Source organism: Falco punctatus (genome assembly GCF_963210335.1).
Source record: "Falco punctatus genome assembly, chromosome: 4".
In the NCBI taxonomy this organism is placed as follows: Eukaryota; Metazoa; Chordata; class Aves; order Falconiformes; family Falconidae; genus Falco; species Falco punctatus.
This window is the reverse complement of record NC_137583.1, coordinates 23,498,023-23,522,044: the sequence shown is the minus strand read 5'-3', so window position 1 is coordinate 23,522,044 and position 24,022 is coordinate 23,498,023. Positions and strand designations below refer to the sequence as shown.

The following is a 24,022-nucleotide window of genomic DNA, read 5'->3' as shown; positions in this document are numbered from 1 at the left end:
TACAGACCACGGCACAGAGATGCCACTGCAGCTGCCGTGGCTGGCGATGCTGTGGTGGGGGCAAATGCCACCGCTCCCACGCTGCCCCCTTTTCAACCCACGGCACCCAGGCGGTGTGGGGCTCACCCTCAGTAAACCTCATCCCATGATCAGTCAAATAAAGTGGAGTCTACCACGTCAATAAAATAATTTACAACTTGGGAAACAGGAAAATATATATCAGGGACTAATAGGGGGTGTTGCACAGGCCTCACCTGGATGTAACTCTGTGCAATACTTTTAAAATTAGATATCAGCATTACAAGAAATTCATGATAAATGTTTAGTTTTTCAGCAAGCCATTCTAGAATAAAAACAGATGCAGTGAAGCTTCTTTTGCTTATCAACTTTGACTGCAAATTCTCATTTCTTAGCAGTTTCCACTGAATAGAAAAATCCTTCAAGTGAGGTTAAAAACTGAGCACTTTCTCAGGATGAAACTAGCCAGATTTAAAATGAAAATGATGCTTCACTCCAGAAAATAATTATTCTATACCACATCCTCTGAGGTGTGATAAGCTACAGCATACCACACAGTTCAGAGCCAAAACCTTCAAAGAGCTGCCCCCTCCCCAGAGATGCCACAGCTGGATGGTGCAAGTGGCCCCAAGGGTGCAAGAAGGGGACAGGCACGGAAAATCCTTGGCACTAGAGGGTACTTTGAAGTATTTACCTCTTGAAAGGTAACTTTACATCAGTTTGAAACCATGTCATGACTCATACTGCAACAGCTTCATTACAGCATAATCTAAGTAATTGCATATATATTCTAGGAGAGAGATGACCAAGAAACATCATGACTTCACACAACATGGTGCTGCACATGCCTGGCAAATGATCCTGACGCTTCGCAATCACCATGGAAATTCCTCTGCATACTGATCAAGCAAAAGATGACTTGTAAAGCAACTGAAAACCTTTTGGAAGCAGCCCACTGTGCCTAAGCCCTGGGAGGAGAGCCCCTGCCTCCTAACACAACTATAATTGTTTAACAGCCTAAGTGGTGTTAATGGCCTGCTCTGTACAGAAGCCAACCTCCCCAGCTCTGCCCTCGCCAAGAGGTACACTGATTGGCATTTTTCAAATTAATTCAGTTAGTGCTGGAGAGCTGCTCATAGCCCAAAGCCGTGTGCAGGACCAGCTTTGGGGAAACCCAACGTGAATTCAAGGGGAATGCAAAGTTTAAGGATCTGCCAGCTGCAGTGCAAAGTTCAGAAAACATTTCTGCTGAGCAGGTAGCTGCTCCTCTTTGTGTCCTTAACCCTGCGCAGCTGAGCACTGCGGCACACAGCTGGGGTGGAAAGGTTAGCCGCTGTTTGGAAATCTGAGGCCAGAGCTTCGGCTAATATCAACTGACATTTCTTCTTCAAAGCAAAGGGACCACTGTGGTTTAGCATGCTCAGCATCTGGCCCAGATCAAGTCAAAGTTCAGCAGAAAAGACAGACAAATGATAAAAGGTTGCTAATGACTTGCAGCATTTCACCATTATCCCTGCTAAAACAACTTTAAGTGCTGAAGAACCACCAGTACCATCCTGTTGCAAAAAGCAACCAAAATAGCAATGCCCCGTAATGATTACCCAGCCAAAAAAGCAGGGGGACAGTCTCCATTCATCTCTCCTTGACTGCTTTTATAAATGTTATGACAGACTTCAGAGTGCAGCAAGCTCATGGGCATCACTCAGGTCCTTCCTGGAGCAAAAAAAAAGAAACCCATGCCATGATTTTCTTTGTCCTTCTTACAATGAAGCAAATCCCTGTTAAACAGTACATACTGTATACATGACAAAGCGCCCAGTAACTCCAGCGTGCTGAAGGGATACGCCAAAGAAAGCCACAGTCTTTGCACCAGCTTGGAAGAAGTCACTGACCTTGGCACGAAGCGTCATCCTGCCACCCCCATAACATCATGGTCCTTGCTCGCCTAGGCCAGAGGGCAGTGGAAGGGATGAGCTGTCTTCCTGGGATGTACATGATCCCACCTGCAATGCACGAGCATCTCATAGCCATCACCCACGGAAGGCAGCACGAGGGTAGGGCAGCATGGCACTGCTTGCCGGCCTCGAAAGCCCAAGGGATGGATCCAGGCCTTTCAGGTATCACAAGCACTTTCATCACTGGACTGTCTTTTCCTCCTGACCCGTGAGCATATCACTTGGTGATAGATGAGGAGAAAAGTGCTGCAGATATTTCTACAGCACCAAATGTGACTCTGCAGCTCTACAAACAGTATTTGATGTTCCTTCGCCTTCTTCAGGTGATGGACAATTTCTTTTCTTGACCCAGATACCATATAGAGTTTTTTCCAGCCTTGTATTTTCATCAGTCTCAGCAGTAAAGGAATCCTATTTGTCACTCACAGGACACAATTTAACAGCATTACAAATGCATCTCTGTCTGCATCACATAGCAGAATTTGATATAGTCAAGTAATGGCTTAAGCACTGTGTTCATTCCTACATACAAATACGTTACTAGCAAAACAAGTGTCAATTTACAACCAAGTTGATATTTTCCTGATATCACTGCTTTGCTTTTAATACAGTATATTGTTTCTTGCTGGTTTTTGTTTTGTATTCCTGGAAGAACAAATCAAAACACAGCAGCCAGAGCTACAGCAATCAGCCCAGCTGGAACAGAAACACTCAGGGGGGAGAAATGGAAAACAATACCTGATGCAGAAGAGCACTGGCGTGGGCAAGACCATCACAAGCCCACACCATCCTTGACGGTGGCATTTTTCATAGCATTGTGTGGCCCAATTTTTAAAATCTGCTTAAAGAATCTGAATGGCCAATCACTTTTTATAGGACTTGGATGACAAAATTATTTGTGTGCCTTTGCATATGGCAATTCCTTATATTATACAATAATGTTACCTGGAAAAAAAATAATTTTTAGAAATCTGTGTGAGCTCGTAATTCTTTTAATTTTAAATAGTTCTTAAATTTTATTTTTTAAAAACTGATTTTTCCTGAGATTTGGTGCATCTTCTACTTCTCTCCTATTCTTCTCATCTCTTTCCTTTAGCAATTTCATCTTCCCTTAGTTGCCCTTTCCTCTTTCACATTTGATCTGCAATAACGCTTTGAGTGGCCCCTTCTCCTCTGCGACTGCTTTGTTGTATTTCCCTCAACACCAGCCACCATCAACCTTTCTGACTGGGGCTCTCTGGCGAGGCAGGTTGTCCTGATGTTCATAAAGAGCTTCACACCTTAAATAAGGCTTTCTGCCTGAGCTGTGCCAGTTAGAATAATGGGCGTGATTCAAATACAATAAAAAGCAATTTGAACACTTCACAAGAACTTGAGTTGAATTGAAAGTGGAGCTGTGGCACTTTGCACCAGCTAAAGATATTAGTATTTTTTTTCCTGTGACTCAGAGACTCAATTCAAGCAACACCCCTACCTTTGCTGATGTAAGTCCTCACCTATTAGGGACCAGCTAAACATTCTGAAGGCGGTATAGAGCAATTTCTTCTGGCACCAACTGCACAGTACGGCAGTAATGGGCCAGCACCCTTCACACCTGGGCAAAGCCCCGAAGGAGCCTGCAAAGCCACCTGAGTGGGATTACAGATATGAGAAATACTGATTAATGGTTATTAGTTATTAGTCTCCAATATCAAATGCTTTCTCATTCCTCTAATGTCACTAGCAAAGCAGTAATTCCTGGCTGATCAAGTCACAAATACAAAATCAGCTCACAAGATCACAGCGTAGGCAGTCACAACACTCAGAAAAAGCCAGCCCTCAAAAATTGTTCACTCGTGGCTATACAGGAGCGGTCACTGTGAACACCCATGGTGAAAAAAAATATTTTGCCAACTTTTTTTGAGCCATTTATAATTTTAGAATGAAGAAGATTGCTCACACGTTAGCAAATGTTATTTTTATGCTGCCAGGCAACACTGCTGGTAAAGCTGCTAGAGATGACTCAGAAAACGTTTTGTTAGTGGTTAGATCTGATTAATAATTATTAATTATGGCAATTATATTAATATATTAATTATATATAAATATATATATTAATTATAATTAATAATTATAGATCTTTTGTTTGTTCCTTTTTTGAATTGTTATCAAATATCTACATCTTCAAAGGCTTTACTGGGATCCACCTCCACTGGTGGGAAGTCGATCACCTGCTTTGTTTGGCTGGGGCACAGCACAGGGATGAGGATCACCCAAGTCCCAGGTCCCCCCTTTTCAAAGCAAGTCCTCCACGTGGGAGCTGTCGGTAATGGATCTGTGAACAATTTTTAAGTTAGATACTGGTTTTAACATAACTGCACTAATGCACATTGTTCATTTATTCATGTATATAATCATCATCATCATCATCATTTGAGAATAAAGTAATAAGAAGCTAGATGTTTCCTTACCTTTTTGGAAAGCAGGCAAAAGCTATACAGTAGGTGGAAGAGTGTACCAAGTAACAGATTTTTGAACACTCTTTCTTACAGGTGGTATGCAGTCTACAGGAAAAGTAAATACAATACGTCTGTTCACAATAAACTCTTCAACTTTTGCCCTGTCACGGAGGCCATGACATTAATCCAACTGAAGAGCTCAGATTAGAGCAGCAATAGTGGAAGGCTGAGAGGCGCCACTGTATGCAATTAACTCCGGGTTAGAAATAAATTAACCAGTTCACAGAAGTTCAGGTACCTCTGAACATGGGAGCAGCTGCTCAGAAAACAGCCGGTCAGGTTGATTTTGTTTTCTTTTTTCTTTTTCACCTCTCCTCTGAACAAACCCTAGAACATTTTGGCTTTAGTGTAAGACTTCCCTAGTCCTTGCCCACCCATGCCGTCACCCTCAGGTTCCTGGGCATCATTGACATCCATTTCAGTTTTTCCCTCAGAAAGATGGGAGTAGGCAATGTCATGCCAGTGATGTTAAGGACAAGCAGGTGTGAATACACAAACACACCAGGACACAGCATGGGCACATTTGCACAGTGCATCTGCACGTCTGTCTGAGATGGGAGATGCTTGTGCTCCACACACTCTCCAGCTGGGAACCCACAAAGCCAGTGTCCATTCTCACGGCAGGGAGCAAAGCGAGGATGGACACACACTGCTCTCGCTGCCACTGCGGCAGAGGACCTGAGAGCACACAGGGAGGTGCAGTTTTAAAATGGAAACATGCAAACGGTGCCTGGTCTGTTAGGGGACAAAGGGCAACGACTGCACTTCACTACTGAAAACTGAATCCACTGCCATGTAAAGTTGTTTTAATGCTAAATAAAGGAGAAAGAGAAAAAGTCATCCTGAATATGTCTGTACAGGTACTGAGCCCTCAAAGCACCTGATAATTTAAAAGTCCAACAAACATAACACAGCTAAAAATTATACCAAAAATTCTAAGGTGACACCTTTCCTTTGCCACGTGTCAACAATTCTCAGATGAACTCCTCAGGGAAAGTGGACCTCCTCCCATGAACTGCTCCACCTTTCCAACCCTTGCTGGTCACTTTGATGCACTCCGTGTCTTTGCCACGGGGATGCTGCACGCCTCCTGCCCACAACCACCTAGTACTGGGCTACTCTGCACTACTCATCTTGGTCTCAGAGCCATTTTCATAGATGGTGAGATCTTTCCCATGAGATTGAAAACGGGAACACTGGAAGATCAACACTCCCTGTGCTGGCAAGTCCTGAAAGACCCTGACCCTACTCCTGCAAGAAATCATCTGCCCAGAAGAGTCACTGGCAGGAAGCACTAGGCAGCTCAGCATCCTTCTCACGGCTGCTTCTAGGGGGAAATGCATGAAAGCAAATGCCCTTCCAGTAAGGTCCGCCCATCCAGCCTCTGGGAAGCATAACCTCCATAACCTCCTCACTACCAAACAACCAGGATGTCTATTTCCCCGTTGCTTTGTTCAGTAAAGCCATGATTTACAACAAGTTGCTAGGGAAAAGGAGTAATTACGTGTAAATCTCAATATAAGTTAAGGGTTGGAGGTTCAAATGTTTTTCCCATAGTTTGACACTACTCTTGCAGCAGAAACACAAGCAGCCAACCGAGAAGCAGCACTCACTACCTGTTCAACTTCAGACTCAATGAGAAGCATCTTCTCAAGTAGTTTGAAATTCAGCCAAGGACACATGAGAGCAAATGAACTCACAACACGGATGGAAGCTGCTGTGCACCCATGTCTGCTCACCTGAATCTGCCGCAAACACGTATTAGCAGGAAAACGCTGTTGAACGAGTCAAAGCATGCACGTGACAGACAGCAAATTGGAATGATTAAGAGAGTTTTCATGAGCAATGCACTTTTACATCAAAAAGCTTGGCCTTAATATATCCCACTTGGTATGAAAGTTCTCCCAGGTCATGGCTGGGGAGCTCAGCCTGTGAAATTTCTTGCTTCCCTTATAACCTAACATAAAGCTGCAACAGTGAGTCCCTATTCCTCCTGATGGGTGGGATACAAGGCCACTGCATTTCCAGTGATTTTCCTCCCATGTTAATGTCATTTCTTCTTTCACACTCACACTAAACCCCAGTGCTTGAGCCCAGCTCTTCCTAGTGCTTAGCACATTTTTTCCGAGCTCAGATTCCTGCAGATCACCGGAGAGCTGTGTGCAGCATTTCCACACAATGCTCAGCACCGTGCTGAGGACCACCTGCTCTTGGAAAGCCGCTCAGGTAATTTATAGGCATTCCAGTTCCACATGTGCATCTTCAGTTCATTAGGCATTCTTTTAAAGGCCTACTAAATCACGGAGATTTTTTTCAAGGCTGTTTTTCTGCAAAACCATCCACCTTGTGCTTTTGGTTCTGGCTCTGGTATATAAGTAGGCCAGGCCATAAATTTGGGCTTAGTCACTGAATTCCCCAATGTTTGGAGGTACATGAATCCTGTGCTGGTGGCTCAGTTTTAATTGGTTCTTAGGTGACATGAAATATTTGTTTGTTTTCAATAGAAATGGCAACTCCAGTCTCCAGTACCTGAGCAAGCCATGAACAGCAGCATCACCAGGAAATATAATAGAAAATCAAACTGGAAAACCCAACTGTACTTTTCCACTTAGGAGAAAACACTTGGTAGCTAAGCCAGATCAGCATCTAAGTTAGCTTTGCACTGTGCTGATGAGTCTCCGACTCATCCTTAAATCCCTTCAACTACTTTGCTTGCAGCCTGACCCAGCGGGTGCCGGCGGAGCCCAGGACAGAGCCAACAGCCAGAACGTCCCATCCCGGTTCGTCCCACAGCAGCCGTCACAACCAGGGAGGTGCCTGCCGCAGCCCGCCAGCTGCCCTCCACAGCTGCAGGGAGATGTTAGCTAGCCTTAGTGGATCAAATCCAATTGTAAAGAGACAGATACTGAAAATATATTATTTTTGTTTTCTTTTGAAAGACAGTATTAGAGTTTTTTTGGTTTTTTGTTTGTTTGTTTGTTTTTTTTAATGCTCCTAGTGCTGATGCAAGCATTTGGGGCAAATTTTTATTCACATTTCCTATTTTCCAATTGGTAAAATTCCAAAAATTTCCCCACCTACTGTATAAAGGTGAGGTTTTTTAAAGTTAAATTGCTATGAAAACATCAAAACCTTATTTATTTATGGATATCATATGCAAAATTTCACTGAAAATGAAGTTTGGGGAGTTTCGCTTGGATGACATTGCTTTTTTCGAGCTTATTAACATAGTTTTTCTTTTTTCCACCTAAAAATGGAACTGTAAACAGATTTTTTTCAACAAAATACTCAAATTAAAAAACCCAAACTCCTCAACTCAGGTATTCCATTAATTACTTGCACAGACACATGCTAAATGTTCCCCAATTAGGGGGTTGACTGACAACCTGTTGAACGCTATAGGAAAGCTCCCATTAACAGTAGCCTATGCTGGCACTAAATGTACCCAAATACTTGAAGTACAGCAGTAGTTTCTTTCATTTGATTTTCTAATAATTTTTATTAATACACATATCCAGGGAATGAAATAGTAGCAGTAGGTGCAGCTGATGATATGAACAGATGGCACCATATATATAAATAATCAAAAGATTTAAGAGAAAATTTATTTTCTGAACCATAAAAATTTTAAAAGCCCAGTACTTGGAAGAAAGACATATAAATTAATACTATTGCACATTTCCTGACTGGCTAGGTTGAATAAACAAATTTATATGCTTTGGAATCCTACATGTAAGCAAACGAGTTCACAGAAAGCAGCTTCCCTTCACACACACCAATTTCGAAGTTATGAGGGCTTCACTCCCAGTTTACCCAGTTTTGCTCCTGACTTTACCCCAGCTTTAAATCAGTGTTAAGGAAACCAGGCTGAAGACTGGATGCTTAAGGCAGAAAGTGGTACGTCTTGACAAGCAAGGGGTTCTGTTCCTTACTGCTGCTCCTGCCTCTTAAAAACATCTTCTAGTCTGTAGTCCTGGATGAAAAAATGTTGGATTTTACCAGAAGCTTGGGGGTTTAAGACAGCAATATTTCTTTTTAATAAACATATCCTAGGGGAAAATTTTACTGTTCTTTGAGGGGGAAATATTCTCAGAAGTCTGAAAACAGCGACAAGATGCAGCACAGGAGAATGAGACCAGCAGGGGAAACCCAGCGCAGGCAACCCCCCAGCTGCAGTTCCCACCGGGCTCTACCGCTGCTTCTGCGCTGAACATTTCATCATCAGAACTACTCTGTTTTCTTGTTGTTCAGGTCTTTGAGTAGGAATTTGTGCATTATGATTTTTCTGGAGGAGAAACTAATTCCAACTCAGTAGACCAGAACAGCAATTAGCAACACACACTCACCTGCCCTTTCCCAGCTGCCTTTCAAAATCCCCCTCCCTCCTCCTCCTTCCTCTCCCTCCATCCTCAAAGGTCTTTTCCAAGCTGGCCATGGCAGCAGCCCTCCCCAAACACCTGGGGAGCAGTGGGAGCCGCGCGCTGGAGGCTCAGACCTCAGCAGCCACCTTGCGGGGCAGGCTAGAGCCCCGAGCCCGTGGGAGGGCTCCCCTCGCCCTGCGCTGTGTCCCCCAGCGGAGATGTGACTGGGCAGAGGGCTCTCTGCCCCCGCTCCTGCCGGGCAATACCCCAGCACAGGGAACGCGTTTCTTCCCTCTTGCAGTGAGGGCTCTGTTCAGTGTGACTGGAGGAGGCATGATGTGGTCCTTACTTGATGAGAAGCATTTCCTTCCTACCTCACGTCTGAATCAGAGTTCAGATGGTTCAGCTTCCAAAAACAAGTTTTGCTTTTCCAGTTAGAATATATTTTGTATACCTGCACGATAAGGCAACGGGGAAAAATACTCAAGGGATGAATAAAGGGAGGAAAAGTGCTGTGTCAATAATTTGTTGGCTGTTTCCACTTCACTTTGACAGCAGAGTTTCTGCTTTGAGGCAGATATTCAGATGGCAGTTAATAGACAAGAAGTGGCAGGGATTTCAGCAGCAAATGGATGAACAGATCACGGGCAAGGAAAGGGCATTTCTCCACATTCAGATCTGTTTTTCATAAAAACTGCAGACATGCCTAAACCTTTCCAATATGCTACAAAGTTGTGCAGCTGTCTCCTTCCTCAACTCCTTCCAGATTCAAATGCAAATCAAATTTGATGGCCTCAGTATGTAATTTTGTGCTACAATATACCATGTGATATGCATTAAGGAAACTGGAAGCATCTTTTTGATCTATCTTCCTTTTAAATCAGTGGCAAGATTTGCATTCGGACTGGATAAAATCCTTAAAAGGGAACTTCAAAGACCGTGAGATTTTTGCAAAGAAACTTCACAAGACATGGAATTATAACTGAGGTGAGCAGAGTTATCAGTGAGCTTGTTACTCATCCCTGCCTCCACCCTGGAAACTGCAGCCTGCCAGGGCTGGGCAGGTTTGAGATGACGCAGGCTGAAGGGTCTGGTACTCAGGGATTCTGCTGATCTCTTACTCACAGAGGAGGGAAAGGAGGAGTTACTCACAGCTACCAAGTATTTTGCTAGGAGTTTCTTTCAACCAGCGCAACTCAAAAAAGGGAGGAGGAGATAGAGAATTAAAAAAATAATACACATATATATATGTCTTACACACAGATATATATATGTGTGTGAGACATCAAAAATCTTTAACTGAGAAGGCCAAATAATATGAAGACCCTCAACCTCAGATATTGGTCCGTGCCTCCAAACGCGCAGCAGGCAGCGAGCAGAGCGGCGGTACTTACTGTTGGGGTCTACGTTCTCACACAGCTCCGTCTTGGCTTCACCGTTGGGCCTGTCACTGGGTTTGTGTGAGAGCCGTGATGACATGGTCGCCGCTGTGACCACAGCCTTGAAGCTGCGTTTCCGCTTCTGGACGTTTAGCTCAGGGTGGAAGATGATGATGTACACCTTCGGCATGTAAAGCATCCCCAGGGCCACTGAAGCACTTAAGTTCATGGATATTGTAAGTGTGGTAGTTTGTATGTAGAGCTAGGAGACACAACACATGAGACACTATTACAAATAAGATGACAGGGAAGAAGGCTGTAGTACTTCAAACATTAACTAATGGTTTAGAAGTAATTTTTAATGAGTTTGCAACCAAAGACGCGTGAGCTGAGACCTTTGCACTGCAAGCCACCGAGAGGTCCGTCACACATCGCCTTCCTGATATATCAACAGCCTCTTTGGAGGCTCAACGCCTGAAACATTCAGCATCCTTAACAATACAGTTTCTACTGTATGCTTAGGGTATAGCTTCTGTTTGTTTATTTAAAGAGTGAAGATCAGGTTTGGATTGAAATAACGCTGATATAAATTTAGATTTAGGTCTACTGTAAGTTAAAGAAGAGGAACTATAATAGTACAGGTTAGTAAAAAAATCTGACTTCTTTTAAAAATAATTAAGAAAGATTTTTTTTTTTACTAAACTTTAATTCTCTACAATTCATTGGAAGGCCTTTGAGAGATATACAATGATCTATGTGGTCATGTCATTCAGCTATGCTTATTGTGAAAAAATGGTATATATGCAAGTCAGAGAACAGGTACTGCCATAAGATGAGTATTCAAAGACACCACAAGGATTCAAAAATGTATTCTGCAAATACATAGAGGTAGAAAAACCTTTTTTTTTTAAAAAAAAATCTTTCCAGAGAACACAGTAGACAAACTAGAACAATTCTATTTAGCACAGCTAAAAGGCAGAGAGATGGCAGAGAACAGGTGTGAGGGAGCTGAAGAGGGAGCAAAGTCTCTGCAGGGCCTCTTCAAAAATAAATATACAGTAAATCTATATAGATGGGAAAATCATTACACATTGAGGGTGATTTCTTCAGAACACTGCTTCCTCTCTCCTCCTATCCAGTGCTAATCAGTCTGAATTTCTAATGGAAAAACTCCACGAATAAATATAATGGCAGAGTAAAATGCTGACTCTGCCCAGGTATTTCCCAATTCCCGTATTTAGAAAAATATGAATGTCTCCAGACTCGTGAGTTATATCTACAGAGCAGTTGCTATTACAGTGATTAAGACCACCACTGGAAGCAATAAAATGCCTTATAGAAAACATAAAAAATGTGCTGTGGGCAGATGTGTCTCCATACAAATGCAGACAAGCAAAAACCCATGTGCTGTCTCAGTTTCTATTTACTCATTATCCGAAGGAAATGACACCGCTGTTGTCACAAATTCTGCTGAAGTCAGGACACTGGGACACAGCACAACTCATCCAGCGAAAGGCCAAGGTATAACCATTTGAGGCTGGGAGGGAGCCCAAGGGGTCACCTCGTCTAAACCGCTGCCCAAGCAGCAGCCATTCCCACCAGAACCACCTCTGACAGGTCACCCTGCCTGCCCGTGTCCTAACCCCCCTCCGATGGGGTGTCACAGCCTCCTAATCCACCTGCAGAGCACTCAGGGCTCCAAAACTTCTGGTCTGTGCCTGAACGAAGCTGCTAACTGTCCTCTCCGGGTGGCACGGTGAGCAGGTGGCCACCACCTCCTCTGGTACCTTCTTTTATATATTTAAGTATCTACTGTCTTTGGGAGAACTTTTAAAGACCAGCACGGTGCCATGCAGCCCCTTGGTCTCTGGCAGGTGATGGGGTAATTCCTCCCAGCTGGAGCCACAGGGAAGACCCCAGGCCCTTCTGCCTGCCCCCACCCGGACTCTGCTGTTGACCCGCTGCCTCCCAGAGATGCCCAGACTGAGCCGGGGCTCTGCTGAAGGCCTCCTCGCCCGGCGAGTATTTTCTGAGTTTGTCTGACACCACTGCCGTGACACACGGTGTTTATTTTTCACAGTCAGGTAGCGTCATTGCTTGCTGCTCTTCGCTCCAGAGTTACTACCTGGCTGGTTATTCCTCACCTTATACCTGACAGTTGAACGTTGTTAATGCTACAGATATATACTCTATACCTGTATATCTATGTATATAAGCACTATGTCTATTTGTCTTGTAAGAACATTTAAAAAAGAAGACAGTTCTCAATGCATTTGCTTCCCTGGAGCTGATCCTCCTTTCAGTTATGTTCACATAAATCAGCTGTAACGCAATTGGGGTCAAGTGCGTTGCATTGATATAAATAACATGGACCTAAATATTTATTAACTAAATGTAATAGCTAGAAGTGTAATACACAAAACATAACATTTAAGGGCTGAAGGATAAACAGGAAGATACCCTCCTTATTTTAGTAAGCTTTGCAACTTACTACCAGCTTTTATCCTCGCAAAGTTAGGTAATTATAATTTCTGTTTTATGAAAAGCTCCTGCAATTGTTCCAGGAGCTGTAGGTATCTCTGAAGGCCAGGGAGGCGCCACGGACTGCATACCTGACAAATTACATTACACCAAGGGACCGCCTGCTTCCCGGCTCGGTATTCAGAGCACACATCTCTCTGCTAATACCGGGGAAGAAAGCTCGCTTAAATAATGTCTGCAGTCCTTCTGGTTCAGTCTGAAAAGGATGCGGCTCTGCAACACGCATTTAATAAGAATTAATTCTGTTTCTATATACAAGATATGTAACTAAACCTGGCAGGCACTGAATACCTACTGAGCAGTGTTACTGAACGCGATCTCCATTTCTACAAGGTTAGAAGAGATCTATGTCAGTGAAGAGCTCTGTCAGACACACAGAAGATGCATGGGTACTTCAAAGCGGTGTTTTGTTCCGCAGTTATCTCAAATGACTTGAACTCACAGAAAGTCTGTCCAAGTAGCCGTATGGTGAAAAATGCACGGTAACGTTTTGCAGCTAACTCTTGATTCACTTTCCTAAAGCACATAAAAACCTTTATGCAGAAAGCAGAAATTTGAACCACAGGTAAAAATAAAAATTTAAAAAAAAAGAAAAGAAAAAAAAATGTGGATGGCACAGCACTGCCAGTGTGACACACGTAATTAGTTGTTTATGTTCCACAGACAGAATTAGCATATTTATGTTTGATTACAAATTTTCTCTGCCCAAATCCCCCTTCTCCTTCAGCATGGAAAACAACCACTCCCCATAGGGATTTTGATGAACTGGTCAGTTAAGCAAAAGAACTGTATATCGCCACACTCACAGACACATACCTCTTAGACACACCGTGTGTGACAGCAACTAAAACCCCTAGTGAGGCAGGAGACGCCCTGTGCGTAAGAGCTACTTTTACAAGCCCCATCCAGCCAGGAGCTCTCAAATGGCTCCTCATCAGCAGCATCTGGTACCTGCATGTGGCATTTCTGAACTTCAGAACAGCTGGCGGGTTTGTGTGGGGATGTGCAGTACTAACAGTTTGCTCAGAAAGGAAAGGTAAGAGCAAGCACAGTTCGCACACAGCAAGGGACGGCGGGGACCCCGCTTGCACAGCTCCTGTGGAACAGGACACAGCCCGCTCCGAGGCCACCTCCCCACGCGTGGCAGCCAGCTCCCGCGTCGGACGAGCCTGTACTCTGAGGTACGATCAGCCACCGGCACAAACCTGTCACAGGCGGCAGCGCTGTCCTGACATGGGTCTTTTGGGTGGGTGAGCAGAGTTTTCCAGAGACGTCACAGGATACTGCTCCCGAGAGCAGGTTTCTGCACCAGTGCTGGAGCACCTCCAGGGCCACACGCTATGGCTGGTGGCTTCCCGGCATGGTTGCCAGTGGGCTACACCAGCGCGGATCTGCCTTACTCAGAGGTGACTTACCCTGGGAATGGTCTGACCCAGCGCTGTCCCCTTAATTCTGGGCTGCTGCGATTGCAAAAGCTGCAACCAGCTGAGTGCCAGTAATATTTTGGTATTGATTTTTATGTCCTTCTGCTGTTAAGGGGTTGAAGGTTAAATGATTATTTAGTCAACAGGGTCTTTTCAGTGTCATGCCAGCGAGGTTTCCTACCTTGCCTATGCTGATAGGAGATAAAAGGAAAGGGAGAAAAGAGCTTTTGTAGAACAAGGCAAAATGAGTGACACACAATGCTTCTCATGACAAATGGGAGCTTTATAAAGATAAGGGAAACTGATAGATATGCTTATTATGCAGAGCCTTAGTTTTATGTATTTTATCTCTGCTTTGTGGTTTTACCAGTCAAACATAAAAATGCAGTTTACATGAAACTATTTCATTTCTTATTCCACTTCTTCTGATAAACTCTCTGAAAGTATTTTAGATGAATGCAAATGGATGACTTAAAATACAAAGGATGAAGTTTAACCGACAATGTGAGTCTAGTAATTCATGCATGCCTTTTACAGCTGGCTGATGAACCTGGTAGTTTCCAAACCTGAGATCAACTGAAGAAATTAAGATGCAGATTTAGTGAGAGATGCTCAAACTTGACATGAATGAGAACTGGGATTGAGCTAAGCATTGCCAGTGGAAATCAAAGCTTTCTAAAAACAATGTACTTCAGTCTCTGTGAACCCCCTCCCGTGGAGGGTGTGAAGCCACATTTGCCACGGCATAAGGACACAGCAATTCTGGAGGGTCACCCTCCCTCACATCTCTCGCCTTCTCTCTCTCAAGCAGCTTCTGAATTTTGACAAATTTTAACTTAAACTGAACACACTGCCGTTACAAATGCATCAGACTTTGAAGCAGTGCTTTGGAGAAAACTCAACCCCAAGGATATCATTCACATGCAAAGGCACCTAGATTTTATCATTTATTTTACATAAATGATTTCCATTTGAATTTTAGATTTCTACATTTTCCAGATTCTTGCTTTATTCATGCAAAAGGTGAAAATTACCTTCACAACCTTGAGAGAAAATTAGACTGGTCTTGAATACACACGTCTAATAAGCAGCAATTTTTATAGAACAAATCATATCAATGGACCATTTTGCATGAGCTAGGCTTACTCCCAGACGTAAAGCACTGCAGGATCAGGCCGTTCAGTCTTTGCTAACCCAGCGGAGAGATTTCCAACTGCTGAGCCATAATAACTGAACTTAGAGCTGCAAATCTTAAAAAGTCTCCTTAGGAGTCAGAAATACTTTTTTGTAGGCTAATGTTTTGTATTCACAGTCTAATCAGGAGCAACTGCTCCTTTTATCTAATTCAGCTTTCTAATTATGCAGAGAATTGTGTTATTTTGTAATGTGGAAATAAAGTGGTAATGAGATATTTTTGGACTTGTGTTATTACAAACCAATTTATCTCACTTTTATATGGGAATTAAAACAAATGTTCTTACATATGAAGTAGACAGTTTATAAATCTCCCAGAAGGCTCTTCCAGGTCATCTGAAGATTTCATTCTCTACAGTATGTTGTGCAAATGTAAGAATGAGAAACATTTTTTAATAAAAATTAAAATTAGCTTCCACTGCATTATACGTTTGCAAAAATATGGAAAGCAGAAAGACTTGAATGCAAATGCGCTCTCAGATATTTCTAGTGTCTAATGCCCCTGCCCACCCAAGCTACATCATTTTAAAGGCAAACAAAACACCAGAAAAAATCTGTTTTCCCGTGAAAGCTGTGCTGCTTGATGTTACAACGGCTTTGCTTAGGGAGGCCCACGGCCCTTGCACCTCCAGCAAAGGCGCTGGCCCCTTGGTACCCGCGCTGCTGCAAGGGGCTACAGCACATTTCTCGTGGAGCTGTTATCATGGTGGCCCACGGCCATGACCCGGGGCTGATGTCCCTGTATGAAAATCTCCAGTCACGAAGCACCCCTAAACCTGCAGTAATTTGAGAGCGTCCCGGGAGCCAGCTGCTGCTGGCCGCCTTTTGGGACCCTCCCTGCCCCACCAGCTCAGGCTCTGCGCGGCAGGGAGGACAGGCTGCGGCCGCAGCTCTGCACGGGCTGCCCGGGGGTGAAGGTCCTCCGGTGTGACCCCTCCTTTTGGCAGCACCGTACCCTCAACTGGAAAACACCCAACCCAGCTGTAAAAGCAAACGCCATTCTCATTTCCTTAGACAGCTTGATTTATGTAAGTTTCAGGCAACAGCGACTTTACCCAGGCAACCATGTCTTTCCACAAGGATTGTACACTTGTGTTGTCTGAGAAATATAAAATATTATGTGTGAAGCAGTCCTGTCAGCTCTCTTTACCGACCTGGCTCAGTAATCCTCTTTTCATGCCCCACTGAGGCTTTCCAGCAACCCGTGCACATCCCAGGTTCCTGTGGATACAGACATACACTCGCTTTCTTCACTTGGATGGTACCAGTTCAGCTGCAGATAATACCACGCCGCCCTGAAGCTTATCTACTGACGACTTCCAGGACCCCTGCCTCCATCCCCATCCTTTTAAGCATCATAATCTGCTCAAGCTGTCATTTAGCAGTGCCCTTTGGAGAATAGAGCAGTTTGAAAAAAAAAACCCAAAAACTCTTTTCCTAGATTAGAAGGTTTTAGCAGCGCTTAGGGAAATTGGTTTCCCTTTCTTTTAAGCCAACATTATTTTGGAAGAAAACTACCAAACACCACAGGCCCCCTTCCCTGTGAACACCAGGCTCCAGCATTTTGGACAAAAGGGACAAACATCTGGCAAATGATCCAAAAGACAGATTTCCAGTTGCAGGAGGTCAGTTAATAGATGAGAGGCAGTGACTGCACCACTTATCTGCTGTTCTAACCTACTGCTCCTAATGGTATTAATATAATCCACACTGTAGCAGTAGTTCATCATACTTCTATAGCATTTGAGGATTTTACAGGCAGATAATGCATGCGGGTGCCAACACACATGATCTATACCTATGACAAACACCAAAGGTTGCAATGTCAGGCAGCCACATGTCACAATGTCAAATCAGGGCTCCCAGTGCTACGTTAACCTGGTCTGCTACAGCCCACAGCTACGTGTCTGTTCCTCCAGACTCTCTTCATTTGTGGATGATTATTTAATACGCTTTTCTCCCCGCTTTTCAATCTGTTAATTCCACTGCTCAATAAGTATACCCTTTGATCCCTGTTATGAAGATATAATGCCTATTTTATTCATAAGATTTTTACAGGTTTTTGCCTGTCTGTGCTGCTGTACGGTTCCATGTGCACTTTTCACAGCATGCGGAAGACAACCATGTTCTTCTGCAGAGGTGAGCATCAGCACTGCTTCAGAACCACAACTCAACAGTAACATGAGACAGGCAACAGTATGTAAATCATGATGTTCACAAAGTTTTACAAATGACAACGGATGCTACCCAAGGGACGTTTGATAAACAAATCATAGTAGTTATACTGATTGCAGTTATTACTGTACAAAATAGCAAGGCACGCAAATAGCCTTTGTGAAATGTCTATGGGAATGTCACAGAATCAGTCATACCATTTAATTATAAATTCTGTGCTTAGTAATTATATGAAAGGTGACACCGAAGGAAATGATGGGATTTTAGTTTCAGAAAATTTCCCTCTAATGGTTGGTTGTTTTGCAAGCTGACAGCACTAGGGTGGCTTATCAAACACACACGGCTCATGAACATCCCTGTCTGAGCTGCTGCTGGTGCAGAGGCCAGGCTCAGCGAACGGGCTGCGCACCCCCGGAACACAAGGTGCATGTGGCATGGGGGACATGGAGGGTCTGGAGCACATGTGCAGCCCCATGACATTTATTTTATTTTTTTTTTTTTCCCCCAAGCTGAAACCCGTGATTTTTCTACAGCTCAACAAGGAGCTTTGTGTGCCTCACAGGAATCATTTTACTGGCTGGTTGCAGCAGACCTGAGGTTGGATGCCTTTCATCAGTGAAAATAGTTGGTCTGTTAAGTTAGTGTCCTTTGGAAATTCTCACAATATTACATCTGGTAGATCAGAAAAAAAACACAGGTTAACTTTGTGGATATATTTCAGTGTAACGGAAAAATAAAAATAGTTCCACAGAAACAGCAAGTACCCACGGAGTAACATCGCCATTCCCTTGGAGATATGAAAGTAAAGAAGATTAAAGTTTGGAAAGTAGCCCCCCAAATTACTTTCCTTTTACACCCAGTAATAACAGTTGCATCTCACTCTTTTGAAAGGTCATCAGCTATCTGTGGGCCCTCACTAAGCAAGGTCTTGTATCAGCGCAGCGCTGAAATCCAGCAACAGGAGCAAAAATACTTGTCTTGCGGTGGCAGCTCTGCTGTGACGAGGGGGGATGCGGAGTCTGAACCCCCAGCCAGGCACCTGACCGCTGGCACAGCCCCATGAAGGGGAACAGCAGAGAATTTGGTAAGCCCAGCAAAAAAACTTCTCACACAGGCAGGGAGAAATGTGTTGCCTTTGAATTATTTTTTTGCCAGGGCAGTTGAAGACAAGTCTTTCTCCCAGCAGGTTCACATGCCTTTGAAGGCTTTTTTTTTTTTTTTTCTTTGCTAATAATAAAATGACTAAATATTACAGACTGTTCTGTGCTTTTTTTCCAGATGTGATCTCTGCATTTACCCTCACAAAATAGAAATGTAGACTTCCAAATAAACTACAGAAGTAATAACTAATAGATCATCGCAAAAACATTGTGTGCCCAGTTGAGTTTCTTTCATGCACTTAACCAGAGACAATTATTATTGCTACTAAAAGAACAAGGGGGGAGCTGATAAAAGATTCAGATGTGAAGAATTGCCACTGTTGAAGCAGAAAACAAAACAGCATTAATCTCTTCCAGAAACTAGCCAAGCCTTGCATGTTACATACACTGCAACAGCGACGCATCAGCCGGGTTTCCACAACTGCATCTCCAAAGGTGACCAAAAGCAAAGTGCCCGTTAGCGGGAAGCGTTACATTTAATGACAATATTCAGCTGTCCTGGACAAGCAAACACACAGGGGACTCAGTCTAAGAATTACTCCTGTAAATGGTGGCTTCAAGGACTATAAATAACCATTCGCTATTGCCCAGTTCTGTTCTGCTTCTGGGAGGGATTAAAATTCAGTGTTTGCCTGCTGCTGTGGGAGCAGTAAATGCAACACATGGCATGGAGTCTGGGCTGGGCAATGGCAGAAGCTTGAAGGCATCACAGGCCAGCTTTCCCTGGGGTACAACGGGTACGTGAACACAGACGTGAGTGTGCGCTCACCGTCGTCAGTCTTTGCACAATGTGTGACCTCAGACACCCTTTCACCCTATGGCAAAACACGCATCTCCTTTAACCTCAACAATGCAACACAGCCTACTTCACCGATGTGGTCTTCTCCCTGACATGCATCAGCTTCAAAACACACCTGCAGAGAGGCAAAGATCTTTCTACTTTACCCGGACAGCCCTCGGAAACTATTGCGACGGAGCAGGACCCCCCCGAAGCGCACACTGCTGAAACGGGTCACACGGGGACTTCCACAGGTGCTTTCCTGAAGCATCACCGTAGACGTGATGCCCCACAACAGCGGCCGGCTGGTGGCATGGTCAGCTGCATACCGAGTGAGTGAGAATTCCTCAGACAGAAGAATCTAAAAGACTGACTCGCTGAGGGAAAAGTCGGTGTCAAATCAAGGAGCTGGATGCTCCTGGAGATGTCACCATTGTAACTGCAAGCCCAGGACCCACACCAGGTTCCTGCGAACAGCATTTCTAACCAGAGGGTAACCCCCTCACGCTTACCTTAGCCAGCCAGTTGTGAAACACCCGCGTTCACATCCTGCACTCTGCAGGCCTGTGCCCTCAGGGCCCTCTGCCCACCTCTGCCCCTGCTCCAGCACATGTTGCTGCAGAGGGATGCTCTCACCCCCACTCATGGTGGTGAGGATGGCCGCTTCTGAGGGGCACACAAGAAGCATCACTGTCACTCGCAGGATGCCACACAGGCTGCGAGCAACGACGGCCACCTGCAGAGTAACCACAGCTGCTTCAGAAACGGAGCTGCCCCTGCCCAAAGAAACCACTGATGATAAAGCGAGCTTTGATGTTGGATCTGATATTTCTGGCCACCTGAGGACAGCCTGTGATGTTCTGAAAAGCTGCTCTAAGTCACATCACGAAGTAGAGAGGTCTGGGAGAAGAACATGCCCAGGGCCATGAAATTCCCCTCGTCGCAGACAAGCCAGATGGGATCTTGTTCCCTCCTTATGATACAGTAAAATATGACAGACATCGATGAACAGGTATCAAGCTGGGAGAAAGAGCAAGAGTGTGATAATGCTGATAAACCTTCAGATGTGCTTACAAACACCGTCACGTTTGCTGCTCCTGGTGGTTACTAGCTTGGCAACAACAACATTATACACCGGAGTTATGCAGGTAATGGGTGTGATGCATTATGTTTCAATATGTTCCTAGCAGCAGGAGGCTTAGCATACAAAAGGGAAAACTGGGGTCACGTTCTGAAAGATTACCACCTGCAGAGGCCAAATGCAAAGGCAGACAGTATGGCAGTAAACAGTTCTAAAAGGACTAATTTCCTATTCCCTCTGCCTGCACCATAAAACTGTTGCTTCTAATGTCACACTGCCAAAGTCAACTTAAATTTTCATGTCCTAAGAGCACCTGACACATCTAGTTCTTCAGCTTGCATTTCACAGGCAAACATGTAGCGTAAAGATGAAGTCAATGTATGTATTTGAAATGTATCTCAGCTAGTCGAGCTAAATATTTTATACAGCTTGTTCCCTTACAATAGGAACTTCTTATGCAAGAAATCTGCATACCTCAGAAAAAATAAATATTTATGAACTATATCCATAACTTGTATGATAATTCAAAATACCAAATGTTAAAAGCACTTGCTCTGAGGGTTATGATGCAGAGGCAGGAGGAGGAGGAATTTTGCCTTTCCAGCCTGTGAGAGAAACTCTAGCAGCTTATCTAGAAGGAAATTAAATTAGTTAGATAATTGGTCAGAGCAATGATGGAAAAGCATGTTGCTGCTTTCAAAGGGCATAAAAAAAATAAAATTGAAGCAGTATCGAAGACAATCCCACAGGTGGAATGATTTATACTGACTATATCCAGCAGAGATTCCACATGCGCTGGCAAAAAGAGCTGTCTTTACCTGCCCTATAAGTTAGAGACAATAAAGATGCCTGTGAACTACTTCAGACCATTTGGGAGTTGCTCAGCCAAGAAACGAGCTGCAGCGGCCCTGGCTTAAGTCAACAAAGGATTAAAGTTGTGAATTGGTGACTCCCTGGAACTGACTTTATGAGGATTTCTGAATTCTGTTGTCTCTTTGAAGTAGAAATCTGTCAGAGAAGGATGTGCCAGCACAGTAGCCTTCTTGCAAGGACAATAATATTTGAAGTGAGGTCCGTGTTATCTCCACCACTGCAATCGGACGAAGTTCTGTCTCCTTTGGGACTCGTCTGCTTCTGGCCACACAGCAGTGCTCTGCAACGCTGCTGTCCTGGGCACGGTGACGAGAAACGTGTGTCCTACTGTGGACACGAGGGCGGCAGGTAGGCAGCTGGAGGTGCTGGCTGGGCTGTGAACCACGTCCAGGTTACAGCAAGGATGAACCCTCCCAGTCCTTACTGTTAACACAGGTAATGGCGATGGAGAGCCACGACACAGCTGCACGTACCTCTCCTTGCATTCTTCTTCTGTGCTAATTATGTGTCCGCAAGCTGACAGACATTGGAACGTGAAATGGATGAGGTTTTCCCAGAGGGATCTCAGCTATGTGCTGTCATCCAGTGCCCATGTCTGTCCACAACAGCAACATCCCACCGAATCATTTCACTTGGGTCACCGAAGGGTCTTCAGGTGATAAGAAATTGCAGTCACAGCTGAGTATAGCTGTACTTCAAGCAGAGACAGAAGCAAATAGCTCAAGAAATCCCATTATCAATCCTCAGAACTGGCTAATATCTCTTGCTTGACATTCGTGTTTGTTATAATAGCTATAAAATAAGTTACACATCACTAAAAGACAAACAGAAAGTGCAACAGAAGTAATGTACGTCCCCAACTTCTATTATTAAAATAATGGCTTTTCCCTCTCTCACTGGCTGAGCACTTAGCTTTTTTGAGCTAGGAATAATTCTTCATCTGTCACTTTAAAAAAAAAAAAAAAAAAAAAAAAAGAGAAAGCCTTCATTTCATTCTTCACCTTCACTGCTGCACTGCTAAATTGACTGACATACAATCTTGGCATTTCAGGGTATTCAGTGCCAGACTTCAGCTGCTGTTATAAATCATATTTCTCCACACTTATTGCATTTTATTCATTTTATACATGACCAGAGATTAGAGTTCAAATGAAATAGATTTTGCTATCCTTCTTATATTCCAAACGTCACTAGTCTAGAAATCTTTAATTTTACTCACTTCAACTACTGAATAATTCAATGTAAAAGGAGAATTCCCCCCAGCACGGTCAGTTGGAGATTTTGAGCAGAACCATGCGAGGATGCTCTGGCGGCGCTGCCCTGCATCCTCGCGCGGGCCGAGCCCTGGCAGCAGCCTGGGTGTCTCCCGCGGGTCCCGCATGGCAGCGCCGGGCCAGCAGCTACCCAGCCACGCTCCCGCCAGGGGAAGGTCAGGACCATGCCAAGAGCTGGGCCCGCTCCAGCCTCCACCCTGCATGCTGGGGTTTGAGAAGGTATGATCATCAACTGGCGCTTTTCAAGCAATATAACCTCTGCAGTTACCAGAATCACTAACTTCTAGCCTCAGCTTTCCAGGGAATATTTTTGGAGGTGTTAAAAAGCCCCGGCTCTGAGGAACGCTGGCCGGCCGGCAGGGAGGCAGCGCCACGAGATCCTGAACCTCCCCAAAACATCGTGGGGATCAGACATTGCTCCTGACGGTGGAGACCCCGCAGCCTTACCATGCTTACAATTCTTCCTTACCAAATAGTTGCTGAGTGAACATGAGGCAAAGCTGTCTCGCAATTGTTTGTAAATTATTAAGCTATTCTAGAAAAGCAACTAAACTCAGGCCATACAATTTCAAGGCAATTCCATTTATGTTAGATGGAGGAATAACCAAGAGTGAATATTCAGTGAAAGGTATTGATTATAAAAAGACAAACAAACCGCAAGCTAATGTGTGTGCATAAGTAAACATATAGATGAGCAAGTAGACGAGGAACTAAAATATTATGGCCCTCATAGTCATGCATAATAAAACAATTTTATAGAAACTTTCACTCAGAAAAGATGCCTAGCTCTCTAGAATTTTACTTTGCAGTCATTCAGGATACAAGGTGCCAATAAATAGTTCAAGAAAAAGAAAAAAAAAATAGCTTTAAATGCTTAATTTCATGCCAATAGCACATTAAGGTCAACCTCTCTGATCAGCACACTACAAAATTAAACATTCTTAGAAGAGGTCTCTACGCGACCAAAAGAGGTGCTGGCATTTATTGGTCATGACAGGAAAACCTGAACCCATGTTTTGGTGTATCTGTCTTCCCACACTGGCGATATCTTTCCTGGAATAAAAATCCCAACATTCAGAGAAAATGAAGAGGAAGCATCTAAGCACAGCCACAGCTGCAGCCTGCCCTACGCTGCCAGCAAAGATGTGTCCAACGTTTATCACTCCAGCTCAAACCCTTACACGTGCAGAGAAAACCTCTGAAGAAAATTGTACCACAAATTGGCACTTGTGTATCACCAAGTGCAAAGACTTTTGACAAACAGAAATACAGATGTGCAAAGCATCAGTGGCCTGAGGCTACGTGACGTCC

At 44.1% G+C, this 24,022-nt stretch overlaps 1 protein-coding gene across 18 annotated transcripts in view; it reads right to left on the bottom strand.

Annotated features, from left to right (window-relative positions):
* Positions 1-24,022, bottom strand: part of GRM7 (glutamate metabotropic receptor 7) — a 417,449-nt gene that overhangs the window by 42,421 nt on the left and 351,006 nt on the right. For 15 of the 18 annotated variants that reach the window (XM_080387555.1, XM_080387556.1, XM_080387572.1 and 12 more), the window contains one exon: positions 4,082-10,473. In XM_080387555.1, the coding sequence (XP_080243681.1) occupies positions 10,015-10,473 (459 nt within the window). In that variant the 3' untranslated portion in view covers positions 4,082-10,014. Of the gene's footprint in view, positions 1-4,081; positions 10,498-24,022 lie in introns of those variants that run through there. The other 3 variants (XM_080387562.1, XM_080387563.1, XM_080387564.1) reach the window with 3 other exon arrangements.